This window comes from Oreochromis aureus, linkage group 19 (assembly GCF_013358895.1).
Source record: "Oreochromis aureus strain Israel breed Guangdong linkage group 19, ZZ_aureus, whole genome shotgun sequence".
NCBI lineage: Eukaryota > Metazoa > Chordata > Actinopteri > Cichliformes > Cichlidae > Oreochromis > Oreochromis aureus.
In genome coordinates this window covers 16121073-16142867 of record NC_052960.1, presented here as the reverse complement: position 1 = coordinate 16142867, position 21795 = coordinate 16121073, and the positions used below count along the sequence as shown (strand labels likewise).

General features: G+C 41.7%; 1 protein-coding gene across 6 annotated transcripts in view; it reads right to left on the bottom strand.

The window, feature by feature from the left end:
- Positions 1–3568: 3568 nt before the first annotated feature.
- qkia (QKI, KH domain containing, RNA binding a) overlaps positions 3569–21795 on the bottom strand; it is an 80252-nt gene continuing 62025 nt past the window's right edge. The window contains exons 5-8 of one of the 6 annotated variants that reach the window (XM_039603602.1): positions 15591–15678; positions 13885–14184; positions 11591–11665; positions 3569–10350 (exon numbers count right to left, since the gene is read on the bottom strand). In XM_039603602.1, the coding sequence (XP_039459536.1) occupies positions 10334–10350; positions 11591–11665; positions 13885–14184; positions 15591–15678 (480 nt within the window). In that variant the 3' untranslated portion in view covers positions 3569–10333. The other 5 variants (XM_031748762.2, XM_031748763.2, XM_031748765.2 and 2 more) reach the window with 5 other exon arrangements.

Sequence of the window (21795 nt, the reverse complement as noted above, 5' to 3'; positions counted from 1 at the left end):
TAGGATGACCACAATCCAGCTGCTGGACTGTGTCACTCTGCACAGGTGCCCAAAGAACTATAGAGTTTCATTCATCAGTCTGAGCTTGAAACCTACAACAACCGCACCCACTAAAACAACTCACTACACACACATGCACAGCGAGAGAGGGAGAAACAGCTGCACCCTGATGAATGCCCTACATTCATTCCACAGGAAGCCGGTTCATATGTCACCACTGATGCAGCCCTTCCACTCTCCTCATTCAAAAACACACACACACATATACTGAACTCCAGTTCTCTTTCTCTGATTATACTCCCAGCTGGTCTCTGCGACAAATGCTCCTTTGATGCGTCTTCCCGGGGGCCAAAGCCACCATCGGCATTCTCCTCCTCCTTCTCCTCCCTTCCACTTCTCTGCTCTCTTTCTGTCTCCCCACCGGCAGCTTCCTGCGTGACATTAAAAGTCGTGAACTCGGCGTCCCATTCTGCAGCAGCTCTGTCCTCCAGTGCGAGGACGAGAGAAGAAGACAGAGAAAAGGAAAAGATGCCTTGTGATCTAGATTTTTCCTGCAGAGATGCCAGTTTGAGCTAGAATGAGATGCCCACTTCAAACCCCTTTTGTTTTTATTATTGTATGAAATAGCGGATGACAATAAGTCATCGGGAAGCTCCCAGAAGTTGTAGATTGGTCCAATTACCCAGCGAAGATGGGTCATTTTCATTGCAGGTTGTAAAATTTCTCTGGTTTTAGCAGATGGGCCTTCCTCAGTAACCTACAGTAGACATGATATGTTTGATAATCAGGGTAAATGCCTGGGAGAATGCCCAGCAGCCAACAGCAAACATCTTATATTGGCTCCATGAAATAGGAAAAGGAGAGGGACTCTTGTTTGTTTTGATGAATTTAATTTTCCACCTGGGCTTGCCGTGAGCTGATTGTGTACAGAAACACCACTTCACATCCAGTTGGCGTGTGTACAGAATGAAAATGCAGATTAATGTGTAAGCATACATACCTTTAGTCATTCTGTTGACGGGATTATGCTTCTCTTTTCAGCCTCCAGGCCTGCCAACGATTTTTATTTATGCAACTCCAGGAAGAGCCGAGATTTTCAGCTCTTACCTTAATTTTGAAGGCCGTCATCTGCACCTGACAGGGTACTATTTAGATAATAACTCATGGAGCTTTGATATCATTATGGATGTAAATTAGGGGTTTTGATGATTTTACTCGCTCGTTGTTTAAGGACCACGGACCTAACTTGTGGTGTGCTGAAAATAACCATATATTTTAAAAAATTAGGAATTTTTTCCTTTTTCTTTTTAAAGTCAAACAAAGAAAAGATGTAAGTGATATCTTATTTTCTTTGCCACAAACTGAACTTACACAATGCATAAATGTGACAATACATAGAAATTACCATCAGGCATTTTAATGACTCCAAATGAGACGTTTTACAATATGTTGCCTGAATTCAACAAACTGCTGGAAACACTCCTCAGAGATTTTGTTCATGTTGACATGAGGGCATCACTCAGTTCTTACAGATTTTCCAGCTGCATGTTTGATGTGAATCTCCAGTTCCACATCATCCCGAATGTGCTCTATTGGATTGAGATCTGCTGACTGTGGAGGACATTTAAGTACAGTGAACCAGTTTGTGACATGTTGTGTTACCCTGCTGGAAGCAGCCATTAGAAGGTGGGTACACTGTGGTAAAGGGTCAACAACAATATTGAGGTGTGCTGTCGTGTTTAAATGATGCTCAGTGGGTACAAAGAGGCCTAAAGTGTGCTAAGAAAATATCCCCCACACCATTAGCAGCCTGAACCGTTGATATGAGGCCGGATGGATCCACAAATTCAGACCCTATGATGTGAAAGTTGTCGCAGAAATCGAGTCCAGACAACATTTTTCCAGTCTTTGATTATCGAAGTTTGTTGAGCATGACCAAATCGTAGCCTCACTTTCCTGTTCTTACCTGATAGGTGGCACCCGGTGTGACCTTCTGTGCGGAAGCCCATTTGCTTGAAAGCTTACTGTGTTGCACGTTTAGAGATGTTCAAGATATGTTTGCGGCTCACATTTTATTTTCCTGACTTTTATTTTTCTCTGTAAACCCTAGAAATTGTTGTGTGTGTCAGGCACCAACTGCCATGCAAACTCACTTAAATCACCGTTCTTCATCATGTGGACACTTGATTTGACCTTTACCAGTTGTGTTGACCAAATGGGTCTAAATGCAGTTGCTCCCATGTGATTGGCTGGTTAGGTGTACCTAGTAAAGTGGCCTGTGCATGAGCACTAAAACAGACATATTGTTCACAGAGTCGGGCTCAGCTGCAGATTAGCTAAATCTCATATAGCATGTGGCATTTCAGTGCCTGCAGTTCTGCATACATGTGGCAACTCCTCATGCTGTATCTGATTTAATGAGATACCTGCTGTCAGTGTTGACGCCTGGTGCTTTTTGTGCAGGGGGTCCTTGTTGCTGCTCTCCCCACCACAGAGCCATCCCATCAAATATAAATGACTGCAGACAGAAATATTAACCATCTTCCTCTGATTAAAGTGCTACTGAGTGAAATTCAGGATGAGAGGGATGCTGCCTTGTAATAAGTTCCGTTAACACCAGATAAACGTCTTGCATTAAACCGTGTTTCACAATTAAAACAGTAAAAACTCCAGAAATAACAGGTCAGAAAATACCCTACTGATTAAAACCTCCCCCTTTCCTTTTATAGCTGTTAAGCAGATTACGTGGCCTCCAGGACTCCAAATAAAACATTACGTTTAAAATGGAAAACATGAAACTCAAAGATCAATTCATGTATGGCAGCAGAAGCGTGACGTATTAAATTTTAAACACACCGGTAAGAGAATCTCACCCTTTGCAGTCTTGAATTCATTGGCAGACGCATGCGTGACATTTAATGAGTGAAACACAGCTATTTATAGGAAGCGAGTATGTAAACACTGCATGCTGCTCATTCAGTGCCACACGCAGCTTTTAGCGAGCGGTCGACCTCGTGATGAGTTCACCGTGTGCAGCAATGACAAGATGACACATCACTCCGCATCGTCAGCCTTTATTAAAACAGATCCGCCTCTAAATAGTATCACTGCTCAGTTTGCTGTAGAAGTGTCAACTTTTTAACCTGACGCCAGTATACTTGATGTCACCTGTCACGCGTGATTACTAGCGGTCGAGAACGATTGACTGGACCAGACAGGAATGAAGTGCGAGGATTTGGTGCAGCAGTAGTCAGCACAGATTTTAAAAGTCAGTGTGGATGCTGTCTCCAGAGAGAAAGCTTTAACTGTGTGACCCTCTCTGAAGGTCAGCATTTTACATTTTACCAACATCACACTCAAATCCAGCAGAGGGCTTGATCTCACTTTAAAGGCTTAGGTGAGTTATTTTTCCAGGATCTTAACTCGCACTTTTTTTTTTTTTAAAACTTCCTGTAAGTATAGCACACCTACCTACCTTTTCAACTCCCCAAAGTCACAGCAAATCCAAAGAAATGATGTCACCGATAAAAAGTGCGAAAAGGACGAGTCCAGGTAGAGCAGTCAGAGGGAAGCTTGTAAATATCGTTCTTTATTGCACACATGACATTTGTTCTCCTCATTTTTATTCTTTTTTTCTCTCTTTTTTTGGTGTGAGCAACAAAAACTGGCATTACATGTTTTACACCCTATTGAAAAATTCTCAGTCTAACCCTGTATAATAATAAAAAACAAGATAACACAAAACAAAATAAAGACTACTTCACATAAAAACTTACAACTCCACAAAAAAAGGAAATCTCACAGATATTAGTGCATCACTAAATGGATGAGAAACTTACAATATATCATACTAGTATATATTTTTTTTTAGGAAAAAAATGTTTTATATGCATATATATCATTATTTTCTTTAAAAAAGGGAAGAAAAATCCAGTGGGGCAAATTTATTTCTGTATTTTGGTAGCATTTTTCTTTCAACCACCTGAGTGCTACATCGCTGAGACCAGTACTGATTGGTTAAACCTGCCGTTTAACTCATTGGAGGAATGTCTGTTAAACAGAGGTGAAGAAGAAAAAGAGATTGACAGGTGAGAAGGTAGTTAGTAGATAAATACACTGAATGCCCTGTGACAGATTTGGAAAATACACTGAGAACTCTGCCAGAGATGGCAGCAGTATGCAACCAGCAGCAGTTCACTGCATACTGTGGTCCGATTAGAAAGTTCTCAGTGGATCAAATTGAAAACAGGACCCATTAAGCCAAAGTTTAATGGTGGGAAACATCTGTGACCAAATTCCCCCTCTTGTTTGGGGGTGGGTCAAATTTCCCAGTTTAAAGAACAAAAAAGAAAAAAAAAATGTGCTTGGGTATTTAGTTTTGTGTGCTCAACAAAGAAAAAATAAAAACAACAGCTTTTGGTGAGATAAAGGGAGGCAGAAAATTGGCACTTGAATGATAAAGTACAAAAATATATAATTTTCCAATCTGAGAAAGAAAAGGCACTTTTTAAACACAGCCGCGTGAGTTTAGGCAGCGTTTGTAGTTTATTGTGCTTCAGAAAAGAACTCCCACCGGCTCACTGTCTTTTTCATCAGCTCGTTTGTTGACGGGAGTCACTGAAAACCTCTCCGACATATAAAAAGGCAAGGCTTGTGACAGCTAGTGGACGGATTTTTAGCTCAAACTGCTCATTACGACGCAGACGAGCCAATAAAAAAAGAAAAAACACATTAAAGGCCAATCCTAGATTAATAAATAAAGAGCTTATGTCTAACAATAAAAAATGCACAGCAAAAAAAATGAAATTTTTTGGCTTGCCTGTAGCGTAATCTCTGCCTTTATTTGCTGGTGTATAAGCAGGTGTTAAAGGTTAAAATAAAATAAAAACATGTTAATGTTAATTTTCCAAGTCGAGAAATGTTAGTTTTGATGTTAGACACTTTAATTCTTGCTCTCCGCTTGCTGAGACACGAAGAGAATTGCAACAAGTTAAGGCCAAGTTGTTTTGGTTGCTGCAAATATTAAAAAGGAGGAAAAAAGCCCAAAATAATGATCTGGAGGCAACAACTCACCGGGTTAAAGTAATAATCAGGATTAATGAAGTTAATCTTTTGCTTGTGTGTCAGTGTCAATACCTTGAGTAAAGAGTGGAGGAAGAAGAAAGAGCTGAATAAAGAAAAAGAAGAAGAAAGCTCAATGAACCCCAGGACGAGTGTCAGCAGGAGGATGAAAAAACACGAAACAAAAAAGAAAGCACACACACACACAGGCAGTGTTTCAGACGAGGAAAATCCACCCTGGACAGAAAAAAAAAAAAAAAAAAAGGTGATAAATACTAGCAAGCTGAAAGCCATATCAGCATTCTTACATTGGAAGAAATAGTAAGGTTGTTTTGATCCCAGAGCACTTCATATTGGCGTGGTGTACTGGTGTGTGTCTAAGCGTTATAGATGCTCCCAAATGGCCTAGTATTAGCCGTTATATCAATAAGCTGAATGGGGAGAAGTGTTCACCAAACAGGCAACAGCTGGTGATAACAGTAATGCTCCAATCCAGGCATAACAAGCCAGGGATGCAATAGAGGGAAAGTGGGGAAAAAATAAAGTAAAATAGAGCTTTAGACGTTCACACGACTGCCATCTATAAATTTGCCCCCCTGCCCGAGTGTCTGTTGTAAATAACTCACTACATCTATAATGTGCAGTGATGAGATGTTTTGCTCTTCACATTCACAGTAAAATTAATCCCTTTGAGATGACTAATATGAGTATTTTTGCACAGCTTGCGATTAGTCCTGCACTAACTAATGGTTAGAGATAGTGTGTGTGTCTGTGTGTGTGTAGGGAGGAAATGGGAGTTTTATCTTCTGGGGATTAGGGCGTTTTGACTTTGCGTGTGGAGATGTATTTGTTTTTTTAATCAGTGCGCGCCTCATTCGAGAGAGAACAGCCGACCCAGAGGTTAACCCGTGACCTCGAGCAACGTGGGGCTTGTTGTTTCAGACGGGGCGACACTTCCTGCCGTCTCACGGAGGGGGCGGCGGAGGGTCAGTGACACAGGCGGACAGGACAACTAACAAAAAGTTGCTTCGGAGAGAGACAAGACACGGCAGCAGTGTTGGGGGCAAGTACGAAGAGTGTCAGCAGACTTTTTTTGCTGGTTTCTTTTTTTGTTTTCAGCACAGAGGTGAGAGCGCGTGAGCGGCAGTGAGGGACACTTATCAACTCGTGCAGTTTCCAGTTAGATCTGTGCGTGTGTGTAGTGTGGTTTTATGTAGAGCGCACGCGTTCATGTAATGTGCGTTGTCAGTCAGTGGAAGTGGTGGCAGGACAACTGGTTTTAATCGTGTTAGTCCGTGAACCAGACCAGAGGTAATACATTCATGAAACTGGTTAAAAACACAAGACAAAATATCAGCAAGTTAGTAAAATTCTTACTAAGAATGTTTTATTAAAATAAATGCCAAGAGGTTAATAAGAAAAAAATAACAGCATACACCATGAAAACTAAATGCAAGCATGTAAAAATACTCGTGACAAGGAAAAAAAATAAACTAATAAAGTAGCTAATGAGTTAAACAAGCTGGGAATCAGCAAGAAAACAAAACAAAATGTAACAGGGAAAAAGGCAACACTCCCCACAAGAGACAGTTTCGAGATGTAAAAGAGATGAGGGGAGGGGGCGGGGGAGGAGGAGGAGGAGGAGAGAGGGTCGTTTAGGGTGAGGGGGGAGGGGGGTTGCAGTGGGTTTCATTTAAAAAAAGAAAAAAGAAAAAAGCACTCAGAAACATGATTAATATACATATAAAATGAGATTAGAAAAATACATTATAAACCTGTAACAATGGCTGTTAATTACATTATCATACATGTAGTAGGCAGGCCAGAGAGAATACGGTAGGTATAAGAGTCAACCTTTCCCCTGATGGTCTTATCCAGCCTTTCACAATGACACAGCAAGTTGTAACATTGCAGAGGGAATTTTCTTAATACTGTCAAATGCCGAATAACCATCTCTTGCTCCGCTTTAATATTGCATTTCAATTTAATAAAAATAATAACACTGAAAAAGAATATTTCATTGACCTTTCACTGTAACAGCATGATGAAAGAGCTATGAATAGAGGGAAGAAAAAAAACCAACAAAAAAAACAAAACCGCCAAGTGTTATATTGGATTTAAGAATTCCTCGATTTTAATATTATTTCACCTTCCAGCAATAAACTGTCAGTTGTTTCAACAGCTGAGAACTGTTTGGCGGTGAAGCGGGGCTCGCTTGTTTCATTATCCCAACATTTCAGCTGTCTAATTTAAACCTCATGATTGTATTGATAGTTTGTTGTCAAGCTGACGCTGAGAGACGTGGACTGGATGCTTTCAGTTTGCAGCTGTTGAAACAAAAAAACCAAACAGACGCGATGGGGACGACCCTCCCCGCCCGCTGTTCGCTCTTCCATCCACTCCCTTGAACGTCATGTATTTTTCTTAGCTCATAATAAAAAAAACAAACAAAAAAAAAAAAAACATGTTCCGGCAGACTACTGGGTCACGACTGGCAGTTCAATTTGTTCTAGGAAGTTAGTCACAGTCACCAAAAATCAAGACAATATCTCGTTTGATCGTTAAAATCGAAATAACAATAATAATAATAATACTAATTAAAAAAACAGAGAACAAAATCTGCTCATACAGCAGAGTAAAGGGCCCTCAGGTAAAAGGAAAAGAGAAAAAAATCATTTCAGGAAGACAAAACCATGGCACATGTTTGTAGCTGGTCAAAACGACTGCTATTCTTTTTGCATAGAATAACTTCGGTAACGCCACGGTACGGTGGCGGCTACCCTGCTCGTCCTTTCAGAGCGTGTAACACCAGCCATTCCTCTCTGCGCCATCTTGGTGGGTGCTGGATATTATTGAACACAACTGGAATACTAGAAAACAGAAACCGCTGTCGATAAGGCACTTTGATTTGATCTTTTTAAGCTCTCTAGGCGTCCGTCTCACTCTGATGCTCGCTAACTTTCCAAAGGGTCGTGACTGTTTTGGTCTTCCTTTTCCAATCATATTCAAGGTCAACAGCACTTCTCCCCCTCCCCTCCCCCACTTGGTTCCCCCCCCCCATTTTCCCCTATACTGTTTTAAACTTTTTTTTCTTTATTTTTTTCTGATTTTGTAACTGCAAGTAAAGTATCAAAAGCTAAAATTGCCAAAAATAGATCTTATTTTTTCTCATCTCCAGCACCCTGTAAAATTATCTTTTTTTGTTCTCTTCTGTATTTGTATATGCAATGACATATCTACATTTTTATATATTTATATATATATTTATATATATAAGACGTATGTATAAAGCAATTTGAACAGGCAGGCATGGCTTTCACATCCTATTTTTTTCTTGAGAGAGTTAAACAAAAGATTGTGGGCTCAGAAGCTAGACTATGATCACGGGGAGGTGTGACACATTGTGGATGCGCTTTTGGATCGTTTACCTCGACTTTTAAAAAAAGAAAAAAAAGAAGAAAAAAGACAAAAGAAATTTCATCAGTAAAAAAAAAACAAAAAACAAAAATGCAAGTAGGCTCAGATTATGCCAACTGCACGATTCAATTCATGTAAAGTCTTCAAACTGGGTTAAAACTTAAAATACATTTAAAAAGAATTAGTCAAACGTGGAGATGGGAAAAAAATGGCAAAATAAAACATCTGTTTGGCAACGTGGCTGATGAAACAACTTAATATAGAATCCAGGTAACATGGCAAAAGCATTTATGTACAGAACTTCAAAGTGCCCCCCCTCCCCCCTTTGCTGTCACTGTGTAACATGTTGATTTAGTGTTGATTAGCATCTCTTCACCTTAGAATAAAACAGAGCAGTAATGGGTGAGAAATCATCTAAACTGACTGACTGGCTGGCTGGCTGTTACAGCTGAAGGCAGGCACTAAAAATTCACACCCTTTTAAACTCTTAAAAATCACAAAGAGAGCCCTCTGTGAGACAGATGCATAACTGCAGATATATAATTCACTGGCAAACCCTTTGGCTAAATATGCACACTTAATACTTTTTTTTGTCTTTGTGATCACAGCTCAGCTAACTCATTGAGATTTTTTTTTTGTCAAAATACATCAGGCACTGTATAGTGGATGTAGTGTGGATGGGGGGGCAATTTCCCCCTCCCTCCCCCCGAAGCCTCAACACACCCTACTTTCATTGTAGTATTAATTAAAAACACACACACAAAACACACAAAGAACCATCAGCCCAAGTAGTGACCTTCCCATCTTGCCCTTCATCATTTCTTAAGCTTCTGCTGCCTGCTTTGAACATCAGTTTGCGTACTGTTTTAGAGCTAATCACCTCGCCTTGGTTTTGGCTGGTCAGGTTTAAGCAAAAGCTAATTAGTCAAATATGAACAACAGGGGAAAAAAAGGACAAAATCAAGTGGAGAAAATGACTAAAAAAAAAAAAAGCATTAAAAACAGACAGGAGAAAAACAAAACAAAACACATAAATCATAAAAAGCTCCTTTAGCAATCATTTCAGCCATGCATTTTAAAAAATTAAATAAAAACAAAGACAGAAAGCTGTTTAGAGGGGCACACCCAGAATGTGTCAGCTCAAAATTACATCTTAGAGCTCAACAACTGAACTACACGTGAAAATGACAGAAATTAAACAAGTTAATGTGAGTGTATGTTCTCTTTCCTTCTGTTTCTTTTTCTCTCCCCGTGGGTGGGTGTTGGAACAGGATGGGAGCAGGTAGACGCTCTTATATCTATATTTTGAGGGAGGGGAGGAGGGGGTGTCAATCTGAGGGCCATTACTCTGAAACCAAATGGTTTGCGTCAAATAAATACTCAAATTTGATTCATACAAGTGAGGTCACCACGTCAGAGTAATTAGAGGAGGGGGGTGGGGTGTGTGGGGTGGGGGTCTTTATTGCTATGTAATTCAGTGCAGATTTATGAGTCATACCACAAACACGTCCACCCACTGTGTGATTCATGAAGAAAAAGAAAGAGAAAGAATGGGAATCGAACTCAATGAACAAAGGGAAAAAAATATTTATGAATATCACACAACTTTGTTGGGTTTTCGTTGTGTTTCTGTGAAGATTCTGCGTTGGTTTCTACTTTTTTTCTCTTTTTTTGTTTTATTGTCAGAATGTGTTAGGGTAACTGTACGGGCAGGCGCCTCTCTCTCCCTCTCTCTCTCTCTCTCTCACTTGCGTCCGAGAGGCTAGCAAAAGGCAATTACCAGTTAACTGATCAGCAGGCAGGCTTGGGGCGGCTCGTCATTGGGTGAAGAGTTCAGAGGTCAGAAGGTCATGTGTTAGTTGCCGGTGGCGGCTAGGTGGTTAGAAACAAAAACAAAACAAACAGAAAAAAAAAGATAGAAAGGATATTAGTGTCAGCAAGAAGAGACTGGAATGACATCATTTTAACAATAAAATGAATGCAATCTCTTATGTCGCCCCCTGCTCTTAGTCCCCTGCCAATATGAGGTGAACCCAGCTAATCTCACTGCGATCATGGCGCCACAGCGGCATGATCCAAACTACTAAGCCCCACCCTGAATCAGGTAGCTTGGTGGTTTAAATAAAGCGCACATTGCCCCCAAAACCAAAAACAGAAGCAAAGAGAGGTCGAACAGACAAACAAAGTAACAAAAATCTAGTGTTTTAGTGTCGTTCGAGTTGGAATGCAAGCTCCAAACAGTGTGATTAGTGTTAAGGAGACTTAATAACTAGAGTTATGTGAAGCATAACTGAGACTAGTGTTATATGTGCAATGAATAGATGAATCGCTGTTTTCCGATTCGTTCTCTTTATTTAGCAGTATATTTTTATAGAGTATAAATATACACAAAACCATAAATACATTTGATATAAAATGCTCAAATATAAAATGACAGTACCTCATGTACAACTGAAATATTAAAAATGTACTTTAGCTTTATTTCAATATATTTGCAATACACTGGAGAGAATGCAAGCTACCTCAGCTTATGTCTGTGCGTGCCTATCTTCCATAGAAAAATCAAAAAATCAAAAATAAATGTAAATTTCAAGGTGAAATGGGGCCTGGTAGCAGCACGGCCACTTGCCTTATGCCTGCTATGTCTTTACGATACAGTATAGAGATGAGTCTCCTTTTTCTCTGCTCCTTATGAGCCGATGAGATAAATCATGTATGGGAACAAGCCTGCCCCATTTTAGGCTCTAATCTCACATCAGAGGAATGTCATTATACACTTTCAACACTGCCTGCAAAGTACTACCTGTCCTGGCTTCACAGCTGCAAAATCCCAAACCTTTCAACATCACTTTTGCCTGAGCTTTGACATATACACAGTCTGCACATACTGCATATGTTAAGTACTAAATGTAAACAAAATGTGCATACCACAATCAACCATTTAGCTGGCGTGTGGCGATACGGGGTAGGAAAGGTGGCAGGGGGACAGGAAAACAAAACAAAATGCAATACAGACAATGTAGAAATTCCCAACTAAGGCATTGAGGCATAATATAATAATCACTGAAATGCATAAGTCAACATCAAAGTGTAGCTAGGAGACTAAACTGACCTCTGTCAGCGGTCACAATCCTTTGGTAAGGATGGACCCGCGTGTCATGCCGTCTCACTTTAGTAGCCATTGCACCTAGATTGTAACAGGTCCACAGGGTTAGAAACCGTTCACTTTGAGGAGGGCAAAAACAGTCATTTGTACAGTGATAACATTCACATTTTTAACCATTATAATGCTCGGATTACACAACAATACACAGAATAACATAATACAGATTATAGTACATATACACACAAACACGTCTTCTTCTTTTTTTTTCCTTTTACATGTAGAAAAAATGCAGTAGAAAAAAAATTATACACGTTTTTGGAGATTTACTTGGTATTTAAAAATGCATAACTTAAGTACTAAAATTCCACAGTGCTCAGAGTTATATGTGGGTGGGTGGGTGGGTGGGGGCAGGTAAAGGGTACAGGCTCCAGGGCTGTCTAGAAAAATAATGTGATTCTTCCTGTGGGATCCAAAAGGGGAACAGAGAGAAATTTGTCTCTTCATTTTGAAAGGTGGGGAAATCCAATACAGCTCTGATGGTAATTGAATAGTGCCAGACACCACCTGCCTCTCCCTCTCTCCTTCATTTTCTCTTTCCCCTTTTCAACATTTCTCTCCAGGTCAATCTGCTCACTAGCGGCACAGGCTGTCATTTCCCTCCTATATTTGTCACAACTGATTTCTTTCTACTGCAGCGGTTTACACCGCCTCGTATGCATCACAAAAACTGTTTGTGTGCCACACTATGTTCAAGTATTACAAATTTCTGATGTGTGCATGGATTTAAAAAAACAACAACAAAAAAATGAAATAGAAAAACATTTCCCAGAGGAAGCGAGGACATGCGAAATAAGTTATAAAAAAAGATTTTCTTCTGGCATTATCAAGAGCGGATTTTTTTGGCCCATGACTACACAGCTAACTACACTACTCTGAAGTAGCAGATGGCCTGACATTTCTTTATTCTCAGAGAAGCCGTTGGTGGCTAGATACAGTAGCGCAGGAAACTGAGCCAAGTCTGTGAGTATATGTGTGTGTGTGTGTGTGTGTGTGTGTGTGTGTGTGTGTGTGTGTGTGCGCGCGCAAGTATGAGAGGGAGCGTGTTCCACAGGGCCCTGTGTTGCTGAAGGCACCAATCGATAGTGTGAGTAAATAAAATGCACTAAGCTGGTGTAACCCTGCAAGTTAAAGAGAGAAAAGCCAGTCAGCTGCCCCTGTCTGTTCTACACATGACTCCCAGAGGCACCTCAAATACACAGGTCAGCTAAAACCACACTTGTGTCTGCTGCTGCCAAATGAATCTGTGAACATTAGAGAAGTGCAGTGTCAAATTAAATCTGGAAAGCGGCTAACAAAGGTTTCTCCTGCCTAACGCGGGAAACGGCTTTTCTTTTGTGTTAACTAGAGCCTTAATATAACATATGGGGACGGTATCAGGCCTAAACCTAGTTCTTTCTTCTTTGGTAGCAGATGAGCTGAGCTTAAAGCACCGTCGGGGATAAACATAACATATATCAAACACCCCCCTCCTCCATATTGGACTTTTTTTCTGACACAAAAAGTAAGTGGAGCGTCAGGTGTTAGCACAGCGCTCCGGTTCAAGAGGGGTAGAGCTAAGACAATGGAGAGAAGGAAAAAAGGGAGTGAGTGGGGGAATTTAATGAACATCCCCAGTGGGAGTGAGAGAGGGACTATCTGCAGGCATCGAGGCCTGCCTGCAGACAACAGCGCAGAGAAATAATTTCAAAAGCTGCAGAAATCCGAGGGGATCTGCCGCCAGACTGAATATACCTCTAGGCCAGTGCATGAAAGGGTTAGGGAGCAGACCTGCGTGTATGCGAGTGTGTTACTGTCAGTGTGCCTCGTTTCACGCTGAGGCAAGTGCAAGTCCACCTATAATAAACCTTGCAGACAAGAGGCAATATAAACCTGAGAGCACAACTGTTTGGCAAGAACGTAACTAAACAGTGAATATCCTTAGTCTATAGAGAACTTCCCATTAGCCTGGCCCTCACACAAGGTAATTATTGCCCCCCATTGCCATTTAACAAAGTGTCCATGAGCGACATAGCTGGTCATCCCATCACCAAGAGCTTCATCAGTACATCCACCCTGTGAGTTTGTCTGTTTTGATCCTCAGGTGGACACGACATATTTACCTTTCAACAAGTCCTGACTGTGGCTCATGGAAGCCGCGTCCAGCACCCCAGCTCCGGGGTAAAACAAGCTGGCCTCCTGTCCAGGCTGGCTAAAGTTGGTCGCTGTACCTGCTGCACCCATGCTTCCCCAGGCTCTCTTACCTAGAACCCCACTGTGCTCGATGGGGTACTCCAGCAGGGAGGTGGGTGCCAAGGCATAAGGGTACTCGTAGGGGGTGGTGTAGATAAGCCCGCCATCCGGTGTGGGAGGCACCAGGGTGGGGGTGCCATTGGGCAGCATGGCAGCCATCTGAGTGGGCCGGATGAGGTTCATGATGGGGGCCCCGGCTGACGTCGGAGGCCGCAGTGCCGGGGGAGGCAACACCTGACCTGTGGGGGCCGCTATGAGGCGAGGGCCCTGAGCGGCTGCTGCCGCCGCTGCAAGAGAGAACGCAAGGGTGGCTGCCATAAGCAAGAGAGTGAAGGACAGAAACAGAAAGAAAGAAAGAAAGAAAGAAAGAGGACAAGAGATAAAGTGTAGCGTGATTGAACAATATCACAGATGAAAAGTGAAGTGTGAAAATACGAAAGGGGGAAAGGAAGGGTGAACAGGAAGTGGCAGAGAGAGATAGAGAGAAAGGGGAGAGGAGCAAAAGGGAAAATTAGTACATGCAATGATCATGGTGGTGAACCACAAAAGCGACAATCTTTTGCCAACATTGCCAAACAAAATAAAAAATAAAATAACCCCACACACCAAAACACAAGAAGCACAAAAATAATGAAATAACGCCATCATCCCAGTGCATCTGAAGCAGACCGATCACCACAGCGGCTACACATTCACCTACTGGAAATGATATGGGTGAGTTTAACGACACGCATGCCAACAGAAACAGAGCTGTTGACTTCATATAGAGGAGGAAGCAGTTTTTATGGCATAAATAAATAAATAAGCAAAATGAGGAGACTTTTGATCTTGATGTGAAGGTCAGAGTGGGAGCATTTAAACTTAAAGAAATGCCCATCCTCTGCAAAGTCAGCACTCAGTTTGTGTTGGATGATAAATGGACATACAAATATAATTCTTATAGAGGCTAAGCATTAGCATGTTCTATAAGCTATGCCACACAAGCTTCCCCAAAGGCAAGCCTATTAAATCAAGTGCTTTTGTAACTGCAGTTGGGTGGTGGGCTACTTCATCATGGCTCCCATTTAGGCAGATGTTAAACGAGAAAAATTCAACAAAGAAATTAATCGCTTAAACTTTCATTTAAAAAAAAAAGTGTACAGAAAAACCAATTTTTAGTGACATTTTTAATTAAATTTTGATTAATTATTACGAAAATAATCGCATGCACAAGTTCAGATTAACTTGCCATTAAGTCAAACATTGGGGCTGTATATGATTTACATTTTCAAACATAACTTGGTGATTACAAAACACACGTGAATCAGCAACTGACATGCAGAACTGAGCAGGTGAAATACAGCAATGTGCTTAATATTTAAAGTCTGCCAGGAGCGAGTAAAACAGGGTGAATGCATGTGGATTGCAGGGGAAAGGATGGGCGGATGAAAGGATGGTAGAGAGGACAAGAAATATGGAGAAAAATGGAACAGAGGTATTCCTACTTATGGTTGGAAAACAGTTTTGAAAAAGAGGTCTGCTCATAGTCAGAGATAATATGATGTATGCACACAGTGGATCTGACTGCACATTTATTTAATGAAAACGAAAAGTATGAGTTAATGGGAAATATTGGAAAAATATCATTAAAATATTAAAGGTTTTTATTATGTATGGAAGAAAACTGATGGATTATGGAAATCGTGGATATGGTTGCTTTTCACTGCAGCTCACTTACGTGTTTTGACGTTGTTATCTCTGTATGTCCCATTGAGAATAGCTAGCTCCATCAGCTGCATCTTCTTCAAATTGTCCTCTCCCTCCGCCTGTTAAAAAAAAACAAAAACATTTCAATACTCACATTAACACACCTTACATTAATTAACATGAGCCAACAACTATCGGACAACTAAAACAATCCACATGAAAACAATTTCACCTAACCGCATGTCTGGGTGTTGCCGTAAATCATTTGGACACGACATGTCATCTGCTCTCCAGAAGCACTGGTTGGACTGGGTTTAGGGAAGCAGATATGAGATAAGCTAAAGTGCTGTTGTCATGGCAGAGTGCCTTGTTGTTACTAAAATGCTGACAGAGACATTAAGTGTGGGAATGCATATTCATAATCCATATCAGAATGATAATTACTGTAATTTTCTTTGCTCCCTTGTGCGCAATCAAATGCGCAATAACCGCCCTGGCTAATGTCAGTCCTGTCAATTAATGTTTGGATAAATAAATACAAAAGCAGCAGCCACTGTCATTATCGCCAAATTAGGGGACTGAAATTATTCACGGAAAGCAATTAAGATAGCACCCCCCCCTTCCTCCTCCCACTCACCCATCCATTCCTCCCCGTTTCTTTTCTGCACCTCGCCCCACCCCACCCAAAGTTAATTTCCCCTGAAGCTACCGAACATCCAATAACCATGACAACACAAACCCCTCCCTGTGATTTTCCAGGTTGTACGTCACAAAACAGGCACGGTCTTATGTGGCTTATTCACAAAACCGAGGGTGCACGTGAAGCCTTGCTGACCTCAGGTTAACCTCAAGTCAGTTATTGATTTTATAACTTTTGCTGGTTCAAGGTAAAATTGTGACACTTGTTCCCTCACTAGTTCAACTCGTAGGCACATACACTCTGCACCAGCATTTAAACGCCTCATGTGTGCACAGAGTAAGGCAAACCTGCCTGTCAGGGTGGCAGGAATGAAAGCAGAAAGGCAGATACTGAACCTCCTCAGTTTCTCTATTTTGTCTAGGTGCAGAGTGTGTCTCCTGGACTAATTCACAGTTCAACAACAGTCTGCAGCTCCATTCACAGGACGATAAGGGAAGAAAAGACGTGGAAGGAGAGAGAGAAAGAAACGGAAAAAGAACGAGGGCTCAGAGTTAAGCCCTCCCCCGAGACTCCTCTTCAACACAGCCACCGAGAGAGGAAGAGAAAGAGCGAGGTTAAGCAAGAGAAAAAGTGACAGAGGCTGGTCTCCCTTGACTAAATATAAAGCTGTGGCTTCAGAGCAGTCACAGCATTCAACAGTGTGTCTGCATGCGTGTGTGTGTGTGCACACGGCATGTTTAGTGTACCACAGAGCTGCCAATTAATGAAGCAAGGAAATTTCTTTTCCTTCGCTACCTCCACTGTGATCTGTCTCTCTTTTCTTTTAATAGGGAGGTCTTAAAGCATGAAAACGACACCGAATTATTCCAAGCTGCAAAGGCTGATCAAAGGTGAATAATAACTAGTGATTCAACAGACATGTTTTTATTTTCCAGGTAATTAGAAATTGATTGATTAAACAAACAGCTTTACATTACCAATAATTAACATCTAATTATCATTCATTTCATTAAAAAATTGCATTCTAATATTCACCCCTTAATCAAATATTTTACATCTAATCAAATGACAACTTATGCTAACTAGCACATTCAGAAATTGGTTAAAATAAATCAAAAATCAAGCTACAGGCTTGAACAGTGCTGTACGACAGACAAGTCAAGACAAGGTGTTAAAATAGCAGCCAAGCACTATTTTACTCCCTCGCCATTAGCTTTGGAGGTGAACAAAGGGCCGCTTGACATGCAGCTTCAACACTAACTGAACAGGGCCCAGGTCAGTCGCTAACATGGACCAATAAACCCTCTTCAATAGAGAGCCAAAATCACTACTAATTAGATGCTGCAATCTCTACGTAAACAACCGAACACGTGAATGAACAAACCCTGCCAATAGACATTAAATCCAATATGATCTCTGTTTCTTCCATTTCTGGACTCACCTTTAGTTACTTACGTTACAAAGTCAATATAATCATGGTGCCTACAACCTTGTGCAGTCCAGAAAGTGGGACAAGCCTGCCGTTATTTGCTAATGACTCTCATAAGTCAAAACAACCATTTATTCTCCTGCTTCCCTCCACGTGTGTGTCTGGGTCTCCCTAAAAGTCCACAATCCTTTCTCTGGAGCTGGCTTAAGCAAACGGAAGCTTTCCACATCCACAAGTATGCTCGGGTCCAAGTGATGTAAATTTCATCATCAGATGCAGAGCGTGAGGGTTCGTGGAAATGTCTACATACCTGCTTGTTTTCCGTAACCGTGGAGAGAATTTACATTGTAATGCACCAACTACGCAAGCGCCCCGGGTGGAGGACTTCAAGAAGACTTGAAATAAAATATTGGAAGAATGACTACTCGGCTGCCGGGTCTGTATCCGTAACAGAGTATAATCAAGGCAGTCAAATTGAGGGATGAAAAGTAAAGCGAAAATACAAAATGAATAACATAACTACAGCAGAGGAAAATCATGACGAGGGGCTGCATGTGTAATGCTTTCAAAGCTCAATATGTTTATTCTGATGACAATAAATCAAACAATCGTGCCCGTGACCCTACGTGGAGAGCTGGATAAAGAATACCAATTCTGCTAAAACCACACTTGCATTCAAGCTTTATTTTACACACGAGCAGAAAAACCTCCAACTATAATTTAAATAAACTGGCAGGCTCGTCTTTTATATTAAGATCTAGCCCTTAATGAGCACATAGCATCCCAGCAAGCTTAGTGCAAAGAACTCAGCATCAGTTTGGTTGCAACAGACTAACACTTAAAAAAGAAAAAGACATAATAATTAGCACATTTCAGGGGTGAGACTCTAAAGTATATGACAATACGATTAGGGGTTACTTAGTAGGAAGCTGCAGATCAGGACATATGCATTCAGGGATGTGGGTGTTACATGTGTTGTGTGTGTTGAGCAATGATGGATCTGCAGGGCTGTGGGGGTTAAATGGGCGCAAGGGGAAAGGGGTGCCACCATCCATCCAACTCTGCATAGGTGGCACACTGCCTGTTGAGAGGAGAGAGACAAAATAGAGGGCAGCGAGAGGGGAAAAGCACAGATGCTGCTGCTGCTGCAAGGATGAGGTGTGCATTGCTGTGTGTGAAATGTGTACATCCTCAGCGGAGGGCTGCCGATATAGCTCCAGCCTCTAACAGTTTGCTCACTAAATCCTCCAAACGCAAGACAGATCATTTCTGTTTTACATCTGAAACAAGCTCATTTTCTGCATCAAAACACAAAATCCCTCTTGCAGCATTTCCACCACTTTTCTCTGTAGTAATGCATATAGGTTTGGGAAGTGCTGGTTGTATTAGCGCTACAGTTTGAGCAAAACAACAACTAAAAAATGACAGGCTCAAAATGGCTAAAGACACAGCCATTTACACAGGCAGAAAACAAAAGACGGCACTGCAGAAATCATGTTGCTTCCCCCCGCAGAAGCACAGATTAGATAAATGATGAACGGTACCTGGGAGAGCAGTTAACACTTAAATGTTGTCTTGCTCAAGGTGTCGTCACAATTAACAGACTCCTCAGTCGGCATGCACAATAAATAATAAAATCTTCACTCTGATGCTGCACTAAGTGTGTGTGTGAGCTTCTTTGTGTGTGTCTGTAATGATCTGGCTGCTGGAATTCCCTGGAGATGAATAGCTCCTGGATTACAGAATGAGAGGGATGGGGAAAGGAAGTTTTCTCTTATCATCTCTTACATGCACACATGAATGTGTGTAACAAACACGCACACACACAGACACACACATGCTCACGCTCCTGTCCATCAGTGAAAAAGCCACTCAATAAAGCTGCTCTATCCACAAGAATCAGATTCAATCAATGAGGCCTATTTGTGAAATCAGCAGAGCGGTAAAAGCTATCAGGGACAAGCAAGACGGAGGGATGAGGGAAGGTGGCGGAGGAGGAGCAGGCAGTGTGATGAGCTAAAGCAGGTGAGCCGTGTCCCAATGCCTACCTGACAACCCGGCGATGAGGTCACTAGATGCATGCTAAATTACTGTCATGCTTCACTCTCCGGTGCCTCTTCTGATCACAGCTCGTGTCAGCGTTTTATATGAATACAAACTGTAGCTAATGCTAGTTTTTATTAGACAATAGTGTTTAATGGCATTTACTGCATGTGCATGCCATGAATGATTGTGCACCCTCACTCGCGCCCTCACACCCCGACTGAAGGCCCTTTCCCTTCCCCTCTGACCCACAGAAAAACGCAACAGGCGCCTGGATTAGGTTGGATGAGTTTCCTCATGTCTATGACTGCAACTGAGGGGGAGTTTTTGCTCATATCTGGCAAGAGTCACAGTCTATGCAGCTCAGCTCAGCTAACAGCTCAGCTCAGAGAGATGAAATGATGAGCAGTGAGAGATACAGAAAGAGAAGTGGAACAAAAGGGTAACAGGAGGAGAAAAAGCGCTGCGGAGCAAGTACAAGAGAAAGCGTGAAAGATTGTCTTCGAGTTGGTGGAGAGATGGAAAGATAGGCAGGAAGAAGAAAGGAATAGCTGAAGAATATGAAACGAGAAAAGACAGACAGAGTAGTGAAAGCCAATTTGTCTGCTCCCTAGTGGGATGACACTGGCTAAGGCCTGCTTTCCTTCCCTGGCCTCTCTGCCAGTCATCACAAACAGCCGTATGCACACATGTGAGTATACGAGCACACACACATATCTTAGGCCTTAGCAGGGCTAGGGTCAGGCTCTCTCCAAACTACTCCAATTACCTCAGCAGTAAACACAGCCTGCCCCAGCTGCCTCCTGGGGTATAGGAAGGCAGTATGTGTAGAACTGAGAATGAGAAGGGAGAGGAAATTTTTCAGCAGAGGGGAGTGAAGGAGATGGTATTGGGAGTCTCGGGGAGGGAGGAGTAGGTGACATCATGTATATGGGTGGAACTGGCAGTGGCGGCATCTGGTTTCTCCCCCCATATCCCTTCCTCTTTTCACTCCCTTTTGGTTCCTTCCCAAACTCTAACATCTGGAGGGAAATGATTACTCTTGCTATGCTGCCAAGACGACTTATCAACAATTCCACACTCTCCAGAAGTGGAGGGTGTGAGAGAAGAGGATGGAATGAGTACTTGTAGCAAGCTTCAAAACATCTCCACACTAAATAAATAAGTGACAAGAAGTTTAATCAGTGCAAGATAGTTAAAGCAAACTTGGAACCTGGACGGGGGAAAGAAATGAAAACACTTATGCAGCAAACCTAATTCCAGTGTTTTCGTAGACAAGACTGTAAATCAAAGAGATGCTCTGGAAATGAAAAAAAAAAAAAATCCAACATGCCACTCAGATGTACAAGTAACACCAGGGAAAGACACACACACACATGCATGCACAGAGCAAAAACATATTAGACCTTTATCACTTTTCAGCGACAAGACCATGTATCAATCAACTACAGGAAAAAAAAAAAAAAACTGCCTTATAAATGCGCCTCACATTTTTATCTATTCTCTTTCATAAAAAAGGCCCTTTAAAGGGTCTAGTAGAGTATTTGCTGTTTGTCCTTTTTCAAATTCACTGCTGCACTTTCAAAGGCAATTTTCTTGCCTCTGCCTTGCTCCTCAGCTTTTGTGAACATATCTGCCAAGGGAATCAGGCCTCAACTGTATTTTCCCTTTCCCCAAAGACTAACAATGCAATCTCCTGCAACTTTGCTTTCTCGCCGCCTCATGCCTTCACAACATTCCCGTAAAGCCTCTTTATTTCTGCTGCACTTCTTTGCTCCCGTCCTCACACCCAGACAGCTCTGTTAGCGATGTGCGCCATTAGTCATGCTAAACCACCAACACACTAGCTCATTAGCATAGAAGTGAACCTGACTCCAGTCAGATTATTACAAACACATCACGGCTGCTCCGCCCCATCACTGTCAATCAGACAGCTTACCGAGGTACAGTTGAAAGTGGCACATAAAGTCAGGCGCTAACTCTTCTGTTAATACTTCTCTTTCTGCTTCATAACAAAGCTCAAGTGCCAAAAGCTCAGGCTCAGAAGTGCCAACTCTGTTCTGTCAAGAGAAGCATCGGTGGTAGCTCAGTATGTAAGACATATGTTGCAAAAGGGTATTAATT